The 18,830-nt window shown below is 51.3% G+C and overlaps 1 protein-coding gene across 1 annotated transcript in view; it reads left to right on the top strand.

The window, feature by feature from the left end:
* Positions 1 to 4,771: 4,771 nt before the first annotated feature.
* Positions 4,772 to 18,830, top strand: part of LOC132581504 (CMT1A duplicated region transcript 4 protein homolog) — a 127,752-nt gene continuing 113,693 nt past the window's right edge. Inside the window, exon 1 of the mRNA XM_060252765.1 lies at positions 4,772 to 4,933. Within this exon, the coding sequence (XP_060108748.1) occupies positions 4,828 to 4,933 (106 nt within the window). The 5' untranslated portion in view covers positions 4,772 to 4,827. The remainder of the gene's footprint in view (positions 4,934 to 18,830) is intronic.

Below are 18,830 nucleotides of genomic sequence, written 5' to 3'. Positions count from 1 at the left end.
ACACGAGAGTCAGAGGGAAGAGGTGGTTGACTCGCTAATTTCCCCCACACAAGTGGCGGCCATGGTCACCACCCGCTCACAGAAAAGGAGGGAGCTAGACGGGCTCAGCCACGAGCGCATCGCCTTGGAGACCGAGAGGGAGGGAGGTGGGCGGCCCGAAGGGGTGCAGAAGGGAAAGGACGGGTTGTGGTACAAGGGGGAGAAACTCTACGTACCGATGTCACTGAGAAGGGAAATCTTGCAACTGTGCCATTCGTCCAAGCTGGCCGGTCACTTTGGCTATGTAAAAACCTTGCACTTAGTGAACCGGCAGTTTTGGCGGCCGTCTCTGCGAAAGGACGTGTCAGAATTTGTGACCGGTTGCCCGGTGTGCATAATGGCAAAGAAGAGGGGAGGGAAGCCCCCGGGTCTCTTGCTGCCACTAGAAACAGCCAAACGCCCCTGGTCCATTGTGTCCATGGATTTCATAGTAGAACTCCCTTCGTCGAGGGGGAAAACAGTCATTTGGGTGGTGGTGGACACGTTTTCAAAACAAGCCCATTTCATCCCCTGTGCCCAATTACCCACAGCTAAGAAACTGGCGACCCTATTTTTTGACCACGTGGCCAAACACCACTCAATCCCCAACAAAGTCATTAGTGACCGTGGGCCTCAGTTCGTTGCCACCTTCTGGCGGGAGTTCTGCAAATTGTTAGGGATGGAGCAGGGGTTGAGCTCAGCGTACCACCCCCAGACGGACGGACAGACAGAGAGAGTGAACGGGGTGCTGGAACAATACTTGCGGTGCTTTGTGAGCCAACGCCAGTCCGACTGGGTAGACCTCCTCCCCTTTGCAGAGTATGCCTATAACAACAGTGCCCACAGCTCCACCAAGGCTTCCCCCTTTTTGACAGTGTTTGGGTATGAGGGAAAACCGATCCTGATGCTGCCGGGGGGGGGGGGGGGAGACCCGGGCACAGGTTCTGCCTTCGAGCAATGGTGGCAGGGACCCAGCCAATGCTGGCCATCCATCCAAGAGAACTTAAAAACAGCCAAAGAGGCTTACAAGAGGCAATACAACAAGTCTCATGTGCCAGTTTGGGAACTAAAGGTTGGGGACTCAGTGTTCCTGTCAACGAAAAATCTACCCTCGTCCAGCCCTCTAGGAAACTATCTTTTAAATTCTTGGGGCCTTTCAAGATCAAGCGAGTAATTAACCCAGTGACTGTAGAATTGGACTTGCCTCCTGCCCTTGTTTCATTGCACCCTGCTCCGTCGAAGTCCGGAACCGTCCGGTTGGCACCCTCAAGAATCATCCCTTCCTGCCACTGGGGAGTGCCGGAGCCTCTCGGGCCCCGAGATGCTGAACCATAAGCATAAACAAACCCTTGCTCAAGCCCACGCCGTAGCAGGGGCTTAGGGGGGGGGCAGTATGTCAAGTCTGCTGTATTTTGATCAATTTATTTTCTGACTCTGGTTCTGAACTAAAGGAGTCTGGGTAGCTCACACTGAACACCGAATGCTGCTAGCTAACTTTCCTCTCCCCCCCCCCTCCTCGTAGTTATGCCTTTGTTGTGTAGCCTGCTTTGAAATGCTGATATGTGAACAAGATTGTGGAGCCTTCTCAGGCCGGGTGTCTGTGGGAGTGCGAAGTGCCAAGGCCTCGGCTTGGGAATGAGGGAGTAACATCCTAGTGCGAAAATATACTGCATAGAGTGCCCCGCCTGTAGGAATCCTTTGATCTATACCATAAATGCTTGGTTAATGTCTATGTACTTCAGTCCTTCAATCTCTATCATGGTCTTCAGTTCTGCTTTCAATAAACTAGCAACTTTGTTTTAACCAAAGACTCGTTATTGAATCCAGCCGACTTGACACTTAGGCTAATTAATTGCCCAAATGATCCAAGCAAGGCTTAAAGTCTACAATAGCTATCAGGGCCATGTGATGTAAGTCCCTTAAAACAGAGTAACAAACTGGATTACTCTGTCATCTATGTCACAATCCCAGCTCCTAGCAATGAGCTCAGTTTCTTGCTAGAGAAATATAACAGGATGCCACAATGATTCACAACAGGGGACACTCAAAGAGCAAGGAACAACAGCTGGATGAGTATCACTGCCTGGATCCCTTTGCGCAAGAGAACTGCTTACACCTTAGTTGGGGCTAACAGCTCACTGCTGCAATAGCACATGGACAACTTCCTCCAAGCGGAAATTTAGTTTCCAATTGATGTTCTTGGCATTTGGGGATGAAGAGGAGAACTTAATCAGTTCCAGGTATCGTGCAATACATGTTTTGATTCCAGATAATAATTGTAAGTGCAAGTGAAATGTTGCAAGTCCTCTGGCAGCAACTGGTAGCAGTGGTAGTTTTCCTGTGCAGTAATATGCTAAAAAGCAGGCAGGGAAATCATTCATACCAGATCCTGGGATCAGAGGGAGGACAGGAAACATTTAGGTATCCAGCTCGAGATGAGGATCCCCTCCCTTTAGCCCAGTGACCATCAAAGGGGGCATCAAAGAAGGCAGAAGTGTGGGCAAGCCTGCCCTTCATCCACCCAGTCTTTGATATCAATGAGACCAAGAGACAGAAGGCAAGAGGCAGGCAAATAGCCTTTTATTATGCTGGTATCCAGCTCACCTGAGAATCCTCTCCCAAAGAACATTCATATTACATTTGAATGTTATTTGCTTTTTAAAATATCTGTGAGCTACTTTAGAAGTCAATTCTGGCTGAGAAAAGGGATGAAATACAATAAACAAATGTGGACAGAGGACTGAAGGATTGGATCAATCTACACATACCACTGGAGGTACCTGATGTGTGATTTAAGCTCAGAAAAAGTGAGCAGTGACACACAAGAGTTCATACCCTACCACAAATGTTTTGTTAGTCTTTAAGGTGCTACTGGACTCCTACTGTTTTCTTAAGCTCAAAAGTGGCTGTAGGTTCAAAAGCGGTGATAATGATGGTGGTGGTGGTGATGATGACGATGTCATCTTCTGAACATGGAGCAGCTGTCACTGGGGGGCGTGTGTGATGAGAGGTATTTGTGAATTTCGTGCATTGTGCAGGGGGTTAGACTAGATGATCCTGGAGGTCCTTTCCAACGCTATGATTCCAGGAAGGCTTGAATTGGATTGGGGGTGAGGTACTAGAGCAAAGGAGGTTTATTCTTTTCTCTGAACCATTTCCCCCGACAGAAGGTGCCATAAACATCCTATAAGATTTTCTTGCAGCTTCATCATGTGTATGATGGCAAACTCACTCTACTAAACTGAGTTCCATAGTATACCAGGGGGGTAATACATGTTGGGAGTACAGAAGATGTCAATGAGTGATTTCATCTATGGCTTTAGAGAAACAGGAATTCTAGTCCTCTATCAGCACATCTAATGAATCACTGGGCAGTATCAGATTGTGCAGAGTGTTGTAGAACCCAATTGGGTACATGAGCATAAAACCACTGACCACCTAGACATGGGGTGGTGGTGCTGAGACACTCAATCAGGCCTTCAGGGCAAAGTGATCTGACCATAGCATTTCAGCATTAACCATCAGATCCATATCAATCCCCATGCCAAAGATCAAATCCAGTGAGTGGCCTGCTTGGTGTGTGGGACCTGATACAATCTGGGAGAGTCCCAATGCTGTCCTGGAGGACACTAGGTCCAATGCCAGCAAAGAGATAGCATTGGCATGGATGTTGAAATCCCCAGTCTTGGGAACTCATGGCCTAGTCTGCTACCACTTCAAGCAGGCTTGGTAAACTGTCTGCTGGAGTACTAGGTGGATGGTGCACCCAACAGATAGACAAACTCTCCTCAGAATCCCAGCTTGGCCCACGCAGTCAATGCCGGTGATCTTTGGGACAGGGAGTGCCTGGAGGAAAAAACCCTCTTGGGTTTTGAGTATTGCTACCCTTCTTCCCCCACTCCCCTCAGTTCAAGATTGATGGAGGACCAAGAAACCTGGTGGGATCAGTTCTTTTAAGGCAACTGTTTCATTCTCCCTCATCCATGTCTCGGCCAGGCATGCCAAGTCCACATCTTGTGCTACACAATATATTCTAGCAACCTCTCATCAACATGTCTCAGGATGGGATGAAAGGGACCAAGCATAACCATATTTCTGTCTCCTTCCATTCCAATATCTTCTCCAATTGCCATACCTCCCTCTACCCCCGATCAGTGGGATCCTCAGCCTGATGCTGGCACTCTCAGTGTTAACCAAATCCAAGACTATTTGTTCTCCCCCTTCCCCTTATCCACTAAACAATGGCTTGATGTTAATTCAATCAACCCTGAATTTAATTTAAAAAACCCCACTCTGGCAAGAGTGTAGAGGTTACGGGAAGAATAACCCAGTCAGCCTAAAGAAGGGCTGTTTGTTCAGTGATTATGGTGTGGGTACACATTCACCCAGCAATCATGGCTTTTTACACAGTGACTTCATCATTCTCAGCCTACCTTCATAGAAAAGAGGCTTGACATACCACAGTACTTTGTGATATGTGGAAGGAAAGGAAGACAAAGCACCAGTCGTTTCCGACTCTGGGGTGACATTGCTTTCACAACGTTTTCATGGCAGACTTTTTATGTGGACTGTGCTGTAAAAGTTTGGATGGTCTCTGAACCTAACCAAGTTAATTGTGAATCTGTATTTCTTTGCGTGTAGCTATAACACAGCAACTCTATAGCAACAATGTTTACTAGCAGGCACACATGAATCTCTTTGCATGCTGCCCCAGCCTCCCATGTTTTTGTGAGGGAGAGGAAGACAGAGTGAGCAGTAGATTTATTGTGTTTTACTGTGCAGCAGCCTGTGTATTATTAAGACAGATCGATGGCTACTTTCTTTAAGGATATCTTGGAACCTTCTCAGAGGGACATCTTTAACCAGTTAACCCAGGTGAAAATAACCATGGCATTCTCCATAATTTCATTGAAAGGTAAGGGTCAGTGCCTTTATACCATTGTGGTGCACTTCACCACTACTCATATTCTATCACCAAATCAAAAGATGAGTATAATTTACTGGAGGTTGGGGAATGGATCCCAGAGTATGATCTGAAGGCACACAATCCAGCAGATCTGGGAGTCTTCTTGGGAACCCCTCTATATACCATTTTGAGTTCATGAAAGAAGAAAGGTTGGGTGTAAATGTAATAAACACACACCCTTATACAGCTGAAAAAATCATGTACCAGCCTTTCTAAGAATTCAGCCTGATAATTTCACTTTTGTTCATTTTTTAATTGGTACCAATTTATATGAGTAGGATCCTACCAGCTTTTCCACTGATGCAAATACTTTTAATACTGAAAAGGCTATGCCAGGGATTGTGGGGACCAATCAGGAAGGATAGGGCTGCAGAAATGAAATTCCTCCTTTTGTGCAAGCAAAAAGCCAGTAGGATTGAGTTCTGTGGCTTGGATTCCAGGGTAAATTTCTGTTGGTGGAAGAGATAGCAGAATAAGACTTCCTTGCCTTATTTTCTGGCTGCAGTCTCAAATGATCCCTGAAATATTGCTCTTGGGGGACCAGGATTCTCCAGAATCAGTACAATGGGGGAGTTAGAGATGTATAGTGAAAGGGGGTGTGGTGGGAGACTGGCAGAAATCACACCCCTTCTCTTAACTAAAATTATCTGAGGAATGTAACTTCCTGTGCTTTCTGAACATATATATTCTTCCTCTCTGAATTATGGGTTGGTATATGTGTATCTTAATTGTTTTACCCAGTTGCACTCAGTGTTCCCTCTAAGCTGAGTTAGTGTGACCTAGCGCAGTTTTCTAACCTCTGGCTCACACATTTTTGTCCTAGTGCAAATAATAGTAATAATAATAATGGCCCCAGAGCAAACTAATTTATGCAGTAGCTCACAACTTTAATGCCAGTAGCTCACAAAGTAGAATTTTTATTCACAAGACTTCACAGCTTAGAGAGAGCGTTGGTCGCACTATCGTAGATATAATAAAAGCTGAATTTGTTGGCTCGATCCTCATTTTTTATTGGAAGTTGTGGCTACCACAGGAGTGACCTTGCACTCTGTCACCACTCCCCGCTGTCATTGGGTAGCCTCTCTGTGACTCGCCTACTGCTGGCCCTATTAGGCCAGAACCCCATCAGAAGGCCACTGACCTCTGAGTGAGACAATTGTCTGCTGAGAGGTTCTCCTGGAGCCTTAAGTAATGACTACTGCCTTTCCTTAGGGCCTGTTATAAGAAGTCTGGACAATCTGTCTCCCCCCCAGCCCCACATACAAATAGGCTTCCCAACCCTCCCGCCCTGGTGGGGGATCCCAGGATTTCCACCCTCTTCCCCTGCTCCCCCAAAAACGGAAGTGGGGGGAGGGGGGAAATGGCGCCGGGGAGCATGGCGAGCCGACCCATCCCGGAGCGGGCGAGGCTGCTGCGCCGCTGCCACCCCCTCCCCACCCACCGCAGCTGCTCCTCTGAGATGGGCCCAGGCTGAGCCCATCTTGGAGGAGCAGCCAAGAGGCGGCAGCAGCGCAGGCAAAGCCAGAGAAGGGAAGGGAGGAGGCAGGCCAGGAGCATGGCGAGCCATGAATCCGGGCCCTTTTAGGACCTGGACTCGCGGCTCGCCACGCCCCCGGCCCGCCTCCACCCCCCCTCCGATTTCACACCAGAGGCGGAGCGGGCGAGGCCACCGCGCCACTACCACGTCTTCTCCTCTCACTGTGGCTGCTCCTCCGAGATGGGCTCAGACTGAGCCCATCTCGGAGGAGCAGCCACGGCGAGGGGAGAATAGGCAGCAGCTGCGCAGCAGCGTTGCCAGCTCCGAGATGGGGCGGCTCGCCACGCTCCCCGGCGCCATTTCCCCCCCTCCCCCCTAGCTCCACCCCAGTGTCTCCTGGCTCCACCCTCAAAGTCTCCTGGCTCCATCCCCAAAGCCCCCAGATATTTCTGGGGTTGGACTTGGCAACCCTACACACAAACAATGCTGCTGCAAAGCAAACGGTGGAGCAGTCAACTGTGAGAGACATGTTCTTCAGCCCCCACCTACTCAGGTCCAGGAATGTTAACAGTCTTACCTCAGAGATAGCCAACTCTTCTCTGTGTCCTCTCTGATAACCAGTCTTAGAAAGGACTGCAGAGCTACTGTGGCCTCACAAAAGGCCTACCAGCACATGCAGCCTCCAAAGGCCATACAAATAGCCAGGGAGGCAAGGTCCCACTTATTTTCCCTCTGGGGAGTGATAGCCAGAGGCTGTTGCTAGGCAACCCAGGCTGCTTTTCTCAGTAAAGGGTGAGGCCTCAGACGAATAGAATTGCATACAGTCCACAGTTATTTTCTCCAGGATGGGGAGAGAAATCTGTTGTCTGGAATTCAGTTCTGATCCCAGGAGATCTTTAGGCTCCATCTGGAGGTTGGCTATCCTAGGCCTGGCAGCACCCTCTGGGTGACTTGATGACACCCGGCTGAAATGACTTAACTAGTCCCTGCTGCTTGCTCCTGTTCAGCAGCTGTCCCTCTATGACAGCCAATGTGAATTAGCGGTTCCCAATTCCAGGTTGGGAAATTCCTGGAGATTTGGTGGGTGGGACCTGGAGAGGGTGAGTTTGAGAAAGGATGGGACCTCAGACAGGTACCATGGCATAGAATCTGCTCTCAAAATTAGCCATTTCTGCCTGAAGAACCATTGTTGCCAATCTCCAGGTGAGGGTTGCTTGCTTCCTGCTTTTGTCCCCATTGTAGAGAAAGACTGTACTTTTACTAGGTAGATGCTGTAGAGAGGGGGGAGAAGATGGAAAACTGAAATCAGATAAAATCCCCTACAGAAAATACCTGCCTTGAGGTGCATACTCAAGGTCAACCATGCCAGGCCAAGAAAAAAAAAGCCACAAGCTCACACTGATGCTAAACTCCACAAGGCTGGATATGACAGGAAAAGGTGGCAACAATGCCCTGCAAACAAAAGGAATGATGTGCTTCAGTGTCTTCTGTGACTGTCATCATGCTCCCCCTGCCCCCCTCCATTGTTCCTCCTCCTTTGCATTCTGGACCTTTTTCAGGGCTTTGAGCCACCACAGACACAGGGACACACACACACATACAAACTTATGCAGGGTGGTGGTGGAATGGAAAGCCGGTGTCTGATTCAGCTGCAGGGTGGGTGAGGAGCAGTGTTCCCTCTAAGCTGAGTTAGTATGAGCTAGCTCACAGATTTTTAACTTCCAGCTCACACCTTTTGTGTTTGCTCAGGAAAAATGGCCCCAGAGCACAATAATTTATGCAGTAGCTCACAACTTTAATGCCAGTAGCTCACAAAGTAGAATTTTTGCTTACAAGAAGAAGAATTGCAGATTTATACCCCGCCTGTCAGAACTGGAGAAACTTCAATCGAGGCCCAAACTCGTTACAAAAGTATAGGCTTTATTGAGAACTACAGAGGTAGAGGTACAAGATAACACTGATGCCAAGCCTGGCATTTGTTACAGTTTTATGCGGTTGTTGTAGCAATACTAGAAGCAATAATAAAACCATCTTTCACACGGTTTGGAGACGACTGTCTCCTTCCCAGGGATTGTTATCAGGAGGGAGGATAGCGTCCCGCTGTGAAGGCCTGTTCGGCTTGGCTTCAAAGGCCACCTGCAGATGTTGACCAGGGGTTATCTGCCATCCTTCAGTGATCACAGTTTGTTTGAAATGCACATGAGTCTGTGTTAGTGGCCTAGCGCGAAGCACCTTGGGTTAGTCTTTGGTTACAGCATGGAGTCAGTTATGCTAACAGGGCTTAGTGAAGTTACAAGTTCTGACATACTGCCCCCCCTAAGGCTTCGCCCCGGGCTTGTGTGGGTGCAGTAGGTGGAATTTCTTTAACAGTTGTGGAGCTGAGACATCGCTAGCTCTGACCCACTCGTCACAACTCGGGAGAAAATACTTCCATCGGATTAGGTAGTACAGTACCCCTCGCCTGACCATGGAGTCTAGAATCTCCTGCACCTCATGGTGGCTCTGGCCCTTCACTCGAGTAGGAGGTGGCTCTGGAGGGCGAGGGTGCCAGGATGTAGCTCCAGGATCTTTGCGAAGAAGGCTGCAATGAAAAACAGGGTGAATCTTACTAAGCAGCTTGGGCAATTCCAGCTCCACGGTCACTTTGTTTATCACTCTCTTTATTTTGAATGGCCCTAGATACTTGTAGGCTAGCTTGCGACAGGTCTGGGGAAGAGGGAGGTTCTTGGTGGACAAAAATACATTTTCCCCTTCCTTGAATTCCCACTGGGGGGAGTGCTTCCTGTCAAATCGTCGCTTGTACTCTGCTTTGGCCTCCTCCAAATTGTCTTGAATCACTTTCCAGCCCTTCCGTACCCCCTCCCACCACTGCTGACAGGAAGTTGGCTCCGGTGACCCTGCCGGGAGGGGGAGATGCGGGAAGGGCCTCCCCTCATAACCATTCACAATCTGGAACGGGGATGTTTTGGTGGAGCTGTGTAAGCTGTTATTGTACCCATATTCGGCGAAGGCTAAGAGCTCCACCCAGTTGGACTGTTGGTAATTAATGTAACAGCGGAGGTATTGTTCTAAAAGACCGTTCACCCTCTCCATCTGTCCGTCCATCTGGGGGTGGTAGGCGGAGCTAAGCCCCTGCTCTATGCCAGCGATTCTGCAAAACTCCCGCCAGAAGTTGGCAACAAACTGTGGCCCGCGGTCGCTAATGACCTTGTCGGGGAACGAGTGGAGGCGGACCACGTGATTGAAGAAAAGCTGTGCCAACTTTTTGGCGGTGGGCAATTTCTTGCAGGGAATGAAGTGAGCCTGTTTGGAGAACGTGTCTACGACCACCAGAATTACCGTTTTCCCTTGAGAGGGGGGTAGTTCGACTATAAAGTCCATGGAGACTACCGCCCAGGGTCGGCTTGCTGTGGGCAGTGGGACCAGGTGACCTGGCATTTCCCCCCCCCTCCGTTTTGCCATGATGCATGTGGGGCAGGAGCTGACGAACTCCGACACATCCCTTTTTAGTTGAGGCCACCAGAATTGTCTACACAGTAAGTTCAGCGTTTTTACATAGCCGAAATGCCCCGCCAGGCGGCTGGAGTGGCACTGTGACAGTACATCCCTTCGGAGGCCTTTCGGCATGTAGATCTTTCCCTTATAGTACCAGAGTCCCCCCTCCCCTTTCTCTACACCTTCGGGCCTATTCCCCCCCTCCGCTTCCGTCTCGGCCACGAACCGTTCCCTTTCCTTGGGCTCTGGGACCCCAGTTTGCTTCCCGGATTGGGTGGTGACCCCCCCTGCCACCGCCGAGGGGGGAACGAGTGAGTCTATCACTTCCTCCCTCTGGCTGTCATGTTGGGGCATGCACGAGAGCGCGTCAGCCAAGAAATTCTTGGTGCTGGGGATGTGCTTTAGCACAAAGTCAAATTTGGCGAAAAACCCCGCCCACCGGATCTGCTTCGCGGTCATTTTCCACCGGCCCGTTAGGGCTTCCAAGTTTTTGTGGTCTGTCCAAATTTCGAATGGGACTCGCGCTCCCTCCAGCCAGGACCGCCATGTTTTTAAGGCGAACGTGACTACGAATGCCTCTTTGTCCCAGACCGACCAGTTCCTTTGCTCATGGGAGAATTTGTGGGAGATGTATGCACATCGCCGGAGCCCCCCCTTGTCGTCTTTCTGCATGAGTATGGCCCCCACCGCGACGTCGGAGGCGTCGCATTGCACAACAAAAGGTTTTAGCTCGTTGGGGTGGGCCAGGACCGGCTCGCTCATGAACAGTCTCTTCAGCTCATCAAAGGCGCGCTGGCATTCAGGCGACCAGGCCAAGCGCGCCCCGGGTTTTTTCGCCTCCTCCCCCTTCCCTTTGGTCTTGAGGAGCTCAGTGAGGGGCAGCATGACCTGGGCGAACCCCTTGATGAACCCGCAGTAGAAATTTGCGAACCCGAGGAATGATTGTAGCTGCCGTCGGGTTCTGGGGGGCTCCCAGTCTAAGACTGCCTGGATTTTCGCGGGGTCCATTGCTAATCCCTCCGCGGACACTCTAAACCCCAGGTAGTCTAGTTCCGTCTTGTGGAACTCACATTTGGTCAGTTTGGCATACAACTTATTTTGATACAGGGTGGTCAACACTTTTCGCACCAGGGGCACATGCGACTCAAGGTCTTTCGAGTAAATAATGATGTCATCCAGGTACACCACCACCCCCTTGGACAGATACTCCCGGAGGACCTCATTGATAAAGTTCATAAACACCCCCGGTGCCCCTTGCAGTCCGAACGGCATCACCAGATATTCGAACTGTCCCATCGGCGTGTTAAACGCCGTTTTCCACTCGTCCCCCTCCTTTATGCGGACCCGGAAGTACGCGTCGCGCAGGTTGAGTTTTGTGAACACCCTGCCCTCGGCCACAGTACTTAGTAAGTCTTTTATCAGCGGGATCGGGTAGGCATTGGACATTAAAATCCTGTTTATCCCGCGAAAATCTGTGCAAAGTCTCAAACTTCCATCCTTTTTCTTGCGAAACAACACGGGGGCTACGTGGGGGGCTGTGGCGGGTCGGATGAAACCCCGCTTCAAGTTTTTGTCTATGAACTTTCTAAGCTCCTCCTTCTCCGCCCAGCCCATTGAGTACAGTTTCGCTTTTGGCAGCTCTTGCCCCGGTATCAGATCGATGGCACAATCGGTGGGGCGGTGGGGGGGGGGAGCTCGTCCGCTTCCCGTTCACTAAAAGCCCCTTTCAAATCCCGATACTCCTTGGGGATCTATCTCACTTTCTCTACGGTCAAGCAGAGCCGCTCGTTTTGCGGCGGAGCATTGGGCCCCCACTCCGCTCGCCAGTAATGGTGTTCGCACCTCCATTCTGGGAAGCGTACTATTTGGGCTTCCCACCGTATGTCTGGCTGGTGCCTCGCTAACCATCCCGCCCCCACCACTAGGTCGAACGAGGACGAGGGGGCCACTACGAACACTTCTATCCCCCAGTGGTCCTCGGTCCCCATTGGCACCGCTTGCGTTTCTCCGGTGCAGGGCTCCCCTTTCATCGTTGACCCATCCATCTGTTCGAATTGGGTGGGTCGGGGTAGGGGGGATTTGGTTAGCCCCAGGGCCTCTACTAGGCGCGGGGTCATAATGTCCCTTGTGCACCCCGAATCAATTAGTGCGCGGGCATGCATAAAGCGTTTCAAGTGGGGGTTTAATAGGGTCACTGCCATAAACAAAAGTTCCCCAGTAATTCTCACCGTCATCGGTGCCGGCGTTTCGTGGACCAGCTTTGCGGCACCTATTAAAGCAGGTTGCTGTCATTTCCCGTCGACTCGGGTTCCCACGACTCCTCGCTCGATTCGCCGATGGTTATAGTTTCCTCGTCAATCGCCATGGATGTGGCTACGGCCCCCCGACTGGGCTCCTTGGCACGGCCCCCTCATTTCTTCAGGGTGCCGGTGGATGATTTGGGCGGAGGGGTGGCCGCGGGCGCTCTCACTGGGCAGTTGGCGGCCAGGTGCCCCAGGTCCCCGCACCTGAAGCACCTCCGGCCGCCCCCGGTGGGTGTGGGGGTCGCTAGCGGCTTTTTGGCCTCGGTTTTGGGTGCTGTGGGGGTCGCTTTTCCCGCCCTCTTCCCCAGTTGCTGTTGCCAGCGCATCCCGACGTGCTGCAGGTTCGTCTCTACTTCGCCCGCCAGCTGGATCCATCCTACCAGGGTATCGGGTCTCCCCTGATGGTAGCACCGGTCGAGTATGTTCGCGTTCAACCCGTTCTTGAACGCCGCGCACTTCATCAGCTCGCTACAACCCCTCACCACGGCGCAGTGGGTCATGAACTCGGTGGCGTACTCGCGTGTCGTGCGGTTCCCCTATTCGATCCGTTGGAGGGCCTCGGTGGCCTTCTCCTCTCGGAGAGGGTCCCCGTACTGTCGCAGCATCGCCTGGAGGAATTCCGCCACTGTCGCCAGCTCGGGCTTCCGTCCGGTGTACAGCCCTACGTACCATCTCCTGGCGGCCCCCTTCAGTCGGGATGCTACGTGATCCACTCGGCTGGCCTCCGTTGGGTAGCCGGCTCCCCAGTGCGTGAAAAAACTGTTGCACTGGAGGGTGAAGTACTCTACTTCGTCCCCATCACCATCGAACATTATCTGCAGCTCGCGTGGTCTCCCGCCGTCTCCCCCCCCGGGCACGGCGGGGGGTGGCGCTGGCGGTGGCACCGGTGGTGGTTTGGGCGGAACCGGCACCTCCGGTGTGGCTGGGGCCACGGGAGCGGCCGGTGCCGGTGGGGCCTGGGGGCGCGGGCGGTCCGATCGGGGCTCCCCCTCCTGCGCCGGGGGGTCCCCCCGGCTGCCTCCCATCAGCTGGTGCTGCAGGGACCCCTGGGGCGCCTGCCCCGGCGCCTGCCCCGGGTGCACCCCCCCCCTGGGGGTCCAGCCGGGCCTGCCGGGAAGGCCGCCTGCAGGGCGCGGATCTGGTCGCGAAGCGCCCCCAATTGCAGCTGCATCTCTTGGGCCAGCATGATGCGGGTCTCGTGGACCTGGTCGTGGATTTCTCTCACCCACTGGGACAACTCATTGCGGAGCGCTTGCGCGGGGTCCCCTATCCCGGGGTCTCGGTACTCGTCCCCGTCGCCATCCCAGTCGTCTTCTTCCGCTCCGCCGGCGAGCGCCTTGTATCTCTCTTCCGCCTCGTCCATTAACTTGGTGGACTTTCGCAGGCTCCAGCTCCGCGAGGGGAAGACATCCGTGGAGAAAGGAGCCGGGTCTCGGATCTTGCGTCTCACCGCGTTCACCCCGGGCTCCAAGGGTCTGTCCTCTATTGGAGTAGTGGGCTCTCCGTCATCTGGAGCCTTTGCTGCCATCCAGCCAGGTTGCCAGTTCAGATAAGTCCCAAAACAAAGGGATCAGTGTTATAATGTCAGAACTGGAGAAACTTCAATCGAGGCCCAAACTCGTTACAAAAGTATAGGCTTTATTGAGAACTACAGAGGTAGAGGTACAAGATAACACTGATGCCAAGCCTGGCATTTGTTACAGTTTTATGCGGTTGTTGTAGCAATACTAGAAGCAATAATAAAACCATCTTTCACACGGTTTGGAGACGACTGTCTCCTTCCCAGGGATTGTTATCAGGAGGGAGGATAGCATCCCGCTGTGAAGGCCTGTTCGGCTTGGCTTCAAAGGCCACCTGCAGATGTTGACCAGGGGTTATCTGCCATCCTTCAGTGATCACAGTTTGTTTGAAATGCACATGAGTCTGTGTTAGTGGCCTAGCGCGAAGCACCTTGGGTTAGTCTTTGGTTACAGCATGGAGTCAGTTATGCTAACAGGGCTTAGTGAAGTTACAAGTTCTGACACCGCCCTTCTCTTTGAATCAGAGACTAAGAGAGGCTTACAATCTCCTTTATCTTTTTCCCCCAGAATAGACACCCTGTGAGGTGGGTGGGGCTGAGAGAACTTTCACAGAAGCTGCCCTTTTAAGGACAACTCTTGTGAGAGCTATGGCTAACCCAAGGAGATTCCAGCAGCTGCAAGTGGAGGAGTGGGGAATCAAACTCGGTTCTCCCAGATAAGAGCCCACGCACTTAACCACTACACCAAACTGGCTCTCCCTCTGCAGCTTAGAGGGAACACTGGTGAGGAGGTGAGTGAAAGCAAAGGTTGGGGGGAGGGGGGCTTCAGAGTGGCATCTGCCAGACCCAGGTTTTTGCTGTGGAAGCTGACTCAGTGATTTTGGGCCAGTCACAGACTTTCAGCATAACCTTACAGGGGTATGAAGATCAAAGTGGGGAGAGATCAAAGTGGGGAAATATCAACTGCTTTGGTCTCCCCCACAATGTGAAGAGAGTTTGTCCTTTTCCTATGTAGAAACTGCAGGGAGGGGGGAAACAATGGAAAGCTGAAAGAGGGACAGATAAAGAGAAGGAAATATAGTTGCCAACTCCAGCTTAGGAAATTCCTGGAGATTTAAGGTGTGGGGTTTGAGGAGGGATGAGACCTCAGACAGATTTCCGCCTGAGGAACCACTGTTGCCAATCTCCAGGTGAGGGCTGGAGATCATTCAGAATTATAACTGCTCTCCAGATGACAGACATCAGCTCCCCTTCAGGTGTGTGTGGGGGAAATGCATGCCTTCACTTGGATGGGTGGAAGACAGCAAGGATGGGGGGCACTCACCCAGAGCCTCTTTCTAGAGCCAGTTTGGTGTAGTGGTTAAGTGTGCGGTCTCTTATCTGGGAGAACCGGGCTTGATTCCCCACTCCTCCACTTGCACCTGCTGGAATGGCCTTGGGTCAGCTCTGGCAGAGGTTGTCCTTGAAAGGGCAGCTGCTGTGAGAGCCCTCTCCAGCCCCACCCACCTCACAGGGTGTCTGTTGTGGGGGAGGAAGGTGAAGGAGAGTGTGAGCCGCTCTGAGACTCTTCGGAGTGGAGGGCGGGATATAAATCCAATATCATCATCTTCTTCTTCTTCGTCGTCTTCGTCTTCGTCTTCGTCGTCTTCTTCTTCTTCTTCTTCTTCTTCTTCTTCTTCTTCTTCTTCTTCTTCTTCTTCTTCTTCTTCTTCTTCCTCTTCTTCCTCTTCTTCTTCTTCTTCTTCTTCTTCTTCTTCTTCTTCTTCTTCACAACGGGCCTTATTACTAGTATATCTATATATCTAATTCCCAACATGGCCCTTCTGTGCAGATACCTAAATCCATGGATTGGGAGCATAGAGAGGGAAAAGAAATTTTCTGCACACCTGGGGAGTCCCAGAAAAATCTTAAAACTTAACAAAAAATACATTGGAGATTTTAAATTTCTCCCCCAAACTAAAAAGTGCTGTGTGCAGAAAACATTTTTACTTGCTCTTGGCAGCCTATGTCCAGCAAGATGCCCTGGGAACTGCTGCCACCTCCAGGTCCCCATAGCCAGCAGGACGCCCCAGGAGCCACGACTCACTTTGCTCAGTGAGGGAAGGGAAGGGAAGGAGGCATCTCAGCCACGCCGGGGCACGCTCCATCCTCTTGGCCCGTGCAGTGCTCCTCCCACTCTTCCTGCCACCAACTTTCTCTGCCACTGCTGCTGCTTGGCCTGGGTCTGCTCCCCTGGCAGCAATGGTGACTAATAACCTGACTTCCAAGGTGAGGCAACAGGGGCTGGGAGGGAAGAGAAAGGGAAGGCCACCAGGGAGCCAGATGAATGCCTGTGAATGCCAACACAATTTTAGAGCTGAACTTGACCATTTAAAAATTCTGCAAAGGCCCAATCCCAATCAGGCATGTGGTGCAATTTGACTAAGCTGTAAGACCCATGGGTGCTGTAACACCTAGTTTGGCTCTAAGAAAACTGGAAAATGGAGAACAGACATTGGCAGATCACAGCATTCAGTACAGGCTTCACCTAGCCCTTGTGGGATTTTTTTTATTGTATGCAGCAGATTACATGGGGGGGGGGATTCCCCCATAGCTTTGACCTAAGAACATTTTCATGAGGTTTAGAGGCACTTATTTTTGTCAGATTTATACTGAAAATTTTATATTGAAAAATTTGCATGCTGAAAAGTGCTTACTTGAATTATAAATGACTGATCTACATTTTTTTCTCTGCTTAAACAACAGAGAAAAATACTGTACTATACTGTAGATAGTACTAGAGACGCTCTTCTATAGGCCCCTCACAACCCTAGGCAATCTGGGGGTTTCTTCTGTTGGCTTTTAATAGGTCAACTGAGAAGGGAGAAATTGCTCTGTAAAAGGATCCTGTAAAAGGATTCCTAGCAGGTAAGTTGTTCTAGCATGGATCATCCAGGTGATGCATGGGAAGTTAAGTTTGAATACTCTTTTTTTTATTTATATCCTGCCCTCCCCGCTGAAGCAGAATACTCTGGTAAGAACCAGTGGCAATTCATCTCAGACAAACCTTGAGAGTTAGCTGTTTTACTGCAAAGAAACTTTAAGAACAGAATGGAGAGAGAAATTGCTGAATTACAAATTATTATGAAACTTGGAACAAACACCTCCCCAGGACTGAACAGGGATATTGGGTTTTTTATCTCATTATATATGCTAAACGGGGGCAGGGGGAGTGGGCTCCCTCTTGGGTATCCTGCCCCCCCAGGGAAAGTGTATGCACAATACATAGCCTCTCCTTTCCCGGTGTAGTGAACGTCGCGTGGTCACTGTCCGGCTATGCCTGGCAGATGGTCACTGTAATGGCCTCTCCTGCATTACTGCATCCGTGGCAACACCTTCCCGCTGGTCCCCCCCGTTTCTCACAGAGTTTGCCACATCATGGTGCGACCAAATGTCCAGCGGTATAACCGGATGGGCAGGCTGGGCTCACCAACCTCGTCAGCCAAGAGAAGGAAAACTCTAACATCAAACCCGGGCAGATAGAGCTCGTTAATGTAACACCTACCACCTGGAGGACTCGCTGCCGGCGTCCCGGCTTACTGGGCCATGGCAGATGACCCCAAGGTGAAAGGGTAGAGCCAGTACCGCGCACACTGTGCTTCACCTAAAAATTCCTCTGCGCAGGCCTGAAGGGCATATCCACATCCACAACCCACAACACACCAAGTCCTGCAGCAATGGGCAAAAGGCGAAACGGCAGGTGGAAGATGCCACTGGAAGCCGCAGTCCCGATCCTGCATGTAGGCGGTTCAGGGTATTGGTCACCTGATGCTGACCCGGAGACGAAAGCATTTTTCGGCAGCACCCTGAACGACCAAGCAGCCTTATCTAGGGACAGCACTGCTTTCTCCGCACGGAGAGGGGCCTAGAAAAGGTGGCCTAAACAAAGCTCGTCCCCCCCCCCCCAGTTGGCTAGCCGCGGTCAACGGGCATCCTTACTTGCGGTCAAAAAATAACAACAAAAAAAAGGCATGCACCTGCCTCACAAAGTGTGCAAAGACTAAAGCTTGCGTGTTGGAACATCAGAACCATGCTTGACACAGTAGACAGTGGTCGACCTGAACGTCGCTCTGCTCTAGTTGCCCACGAACTTCTCAGGTTGAATATTGACATAGCAGCTCTCAGTGAGGTCCGTTTCCCTGAGGAAGGTAGTCTTCGAGAACACGGTGCTGGCTATACCCTCTACTGGTCGGGTAAGTCAAAGGCTGAAAGCCGCCTTTCTGGCGTTGGCTTCATGGTCAGGAACTCCATTGCCTCCAAACTTGAAAACCTGCCAACGGGTCACTCAGATCGCATCATGTCCATGCACCTCCCACTTCAAAACAAGCAGCATGCAACACTCTTCAGTGTGTATGCCCCAACCCTTCAAGCAGATCCTGCAGAAAAGAACAAGTTCTATGCTGATCTACGCAACCTCGTACGGAAGACCCCTACAGAGGACAAGGTGATCATCCTTGGTGACTTCAATGCCAGAATAGGTAAAGACTCGGAAGCTTGGAAAGGAGTACTTGGCAAACACGGAATTGGCAACTGCAATGATAACGGGCGCCTCCTGCTAGAATTCTGCACGGAGCACCAGCTCACCATCACCAACACTATCAGCAGAAGAACAGCCTGAAGACAACCTGGATGCACCCACGGTCCAAGCACTGGCACCTTATCGACTACATTCTGGTGCGCCAGAGAGACCTTTGAGATGTCTTACACACCCGAGTAATGCCCAGTGCGGAATGTCATACGGATCATCATCTTGTATGCTGCAATCTCTGTCTTCACTTTAAACCCACACCCAGGAGAGGAGGTATCCCTCGGAGGAAGCTTCAGGTTGGCAGCCTTCAGTCAGCCGAAGTTAAAGCTGCCTTCCAGGCAAAACTCCAGTCAAGAATTGAGGACCCCAGTTGCCCCACAGACCCTTCTCCAGAAGCACTCTGGGAACACCTAAAAACTACCATCCTGTTGATCTCTGAAAAAGTCTTCGGGTTCTCCACAAGGAAGAACAAGGACTGGTTTGAC

The sequence above is a fragment of the Heteronotia binoei genome, chromosome 13 (genome assembly GCF_032191835.1).
Source record: "Heteronotia binoei isolate CCM8104 ecotype False Entrance Well chromosome 13, APGP_CSIRO_Hbin_v1, whole genome shotgun sequence".
Lineage (NCBI taxonomy): Eukaryota > Metazoa > Chordata > Lepidosauria > Squamata > Gekkonidae > Heteronotia > Heteronotia binoei.
The sequence above is the reverse complement of the archived record's forward strand: the minus strand, read 5'-3'. Positions and strand labels throughout refer to the sequence as shown.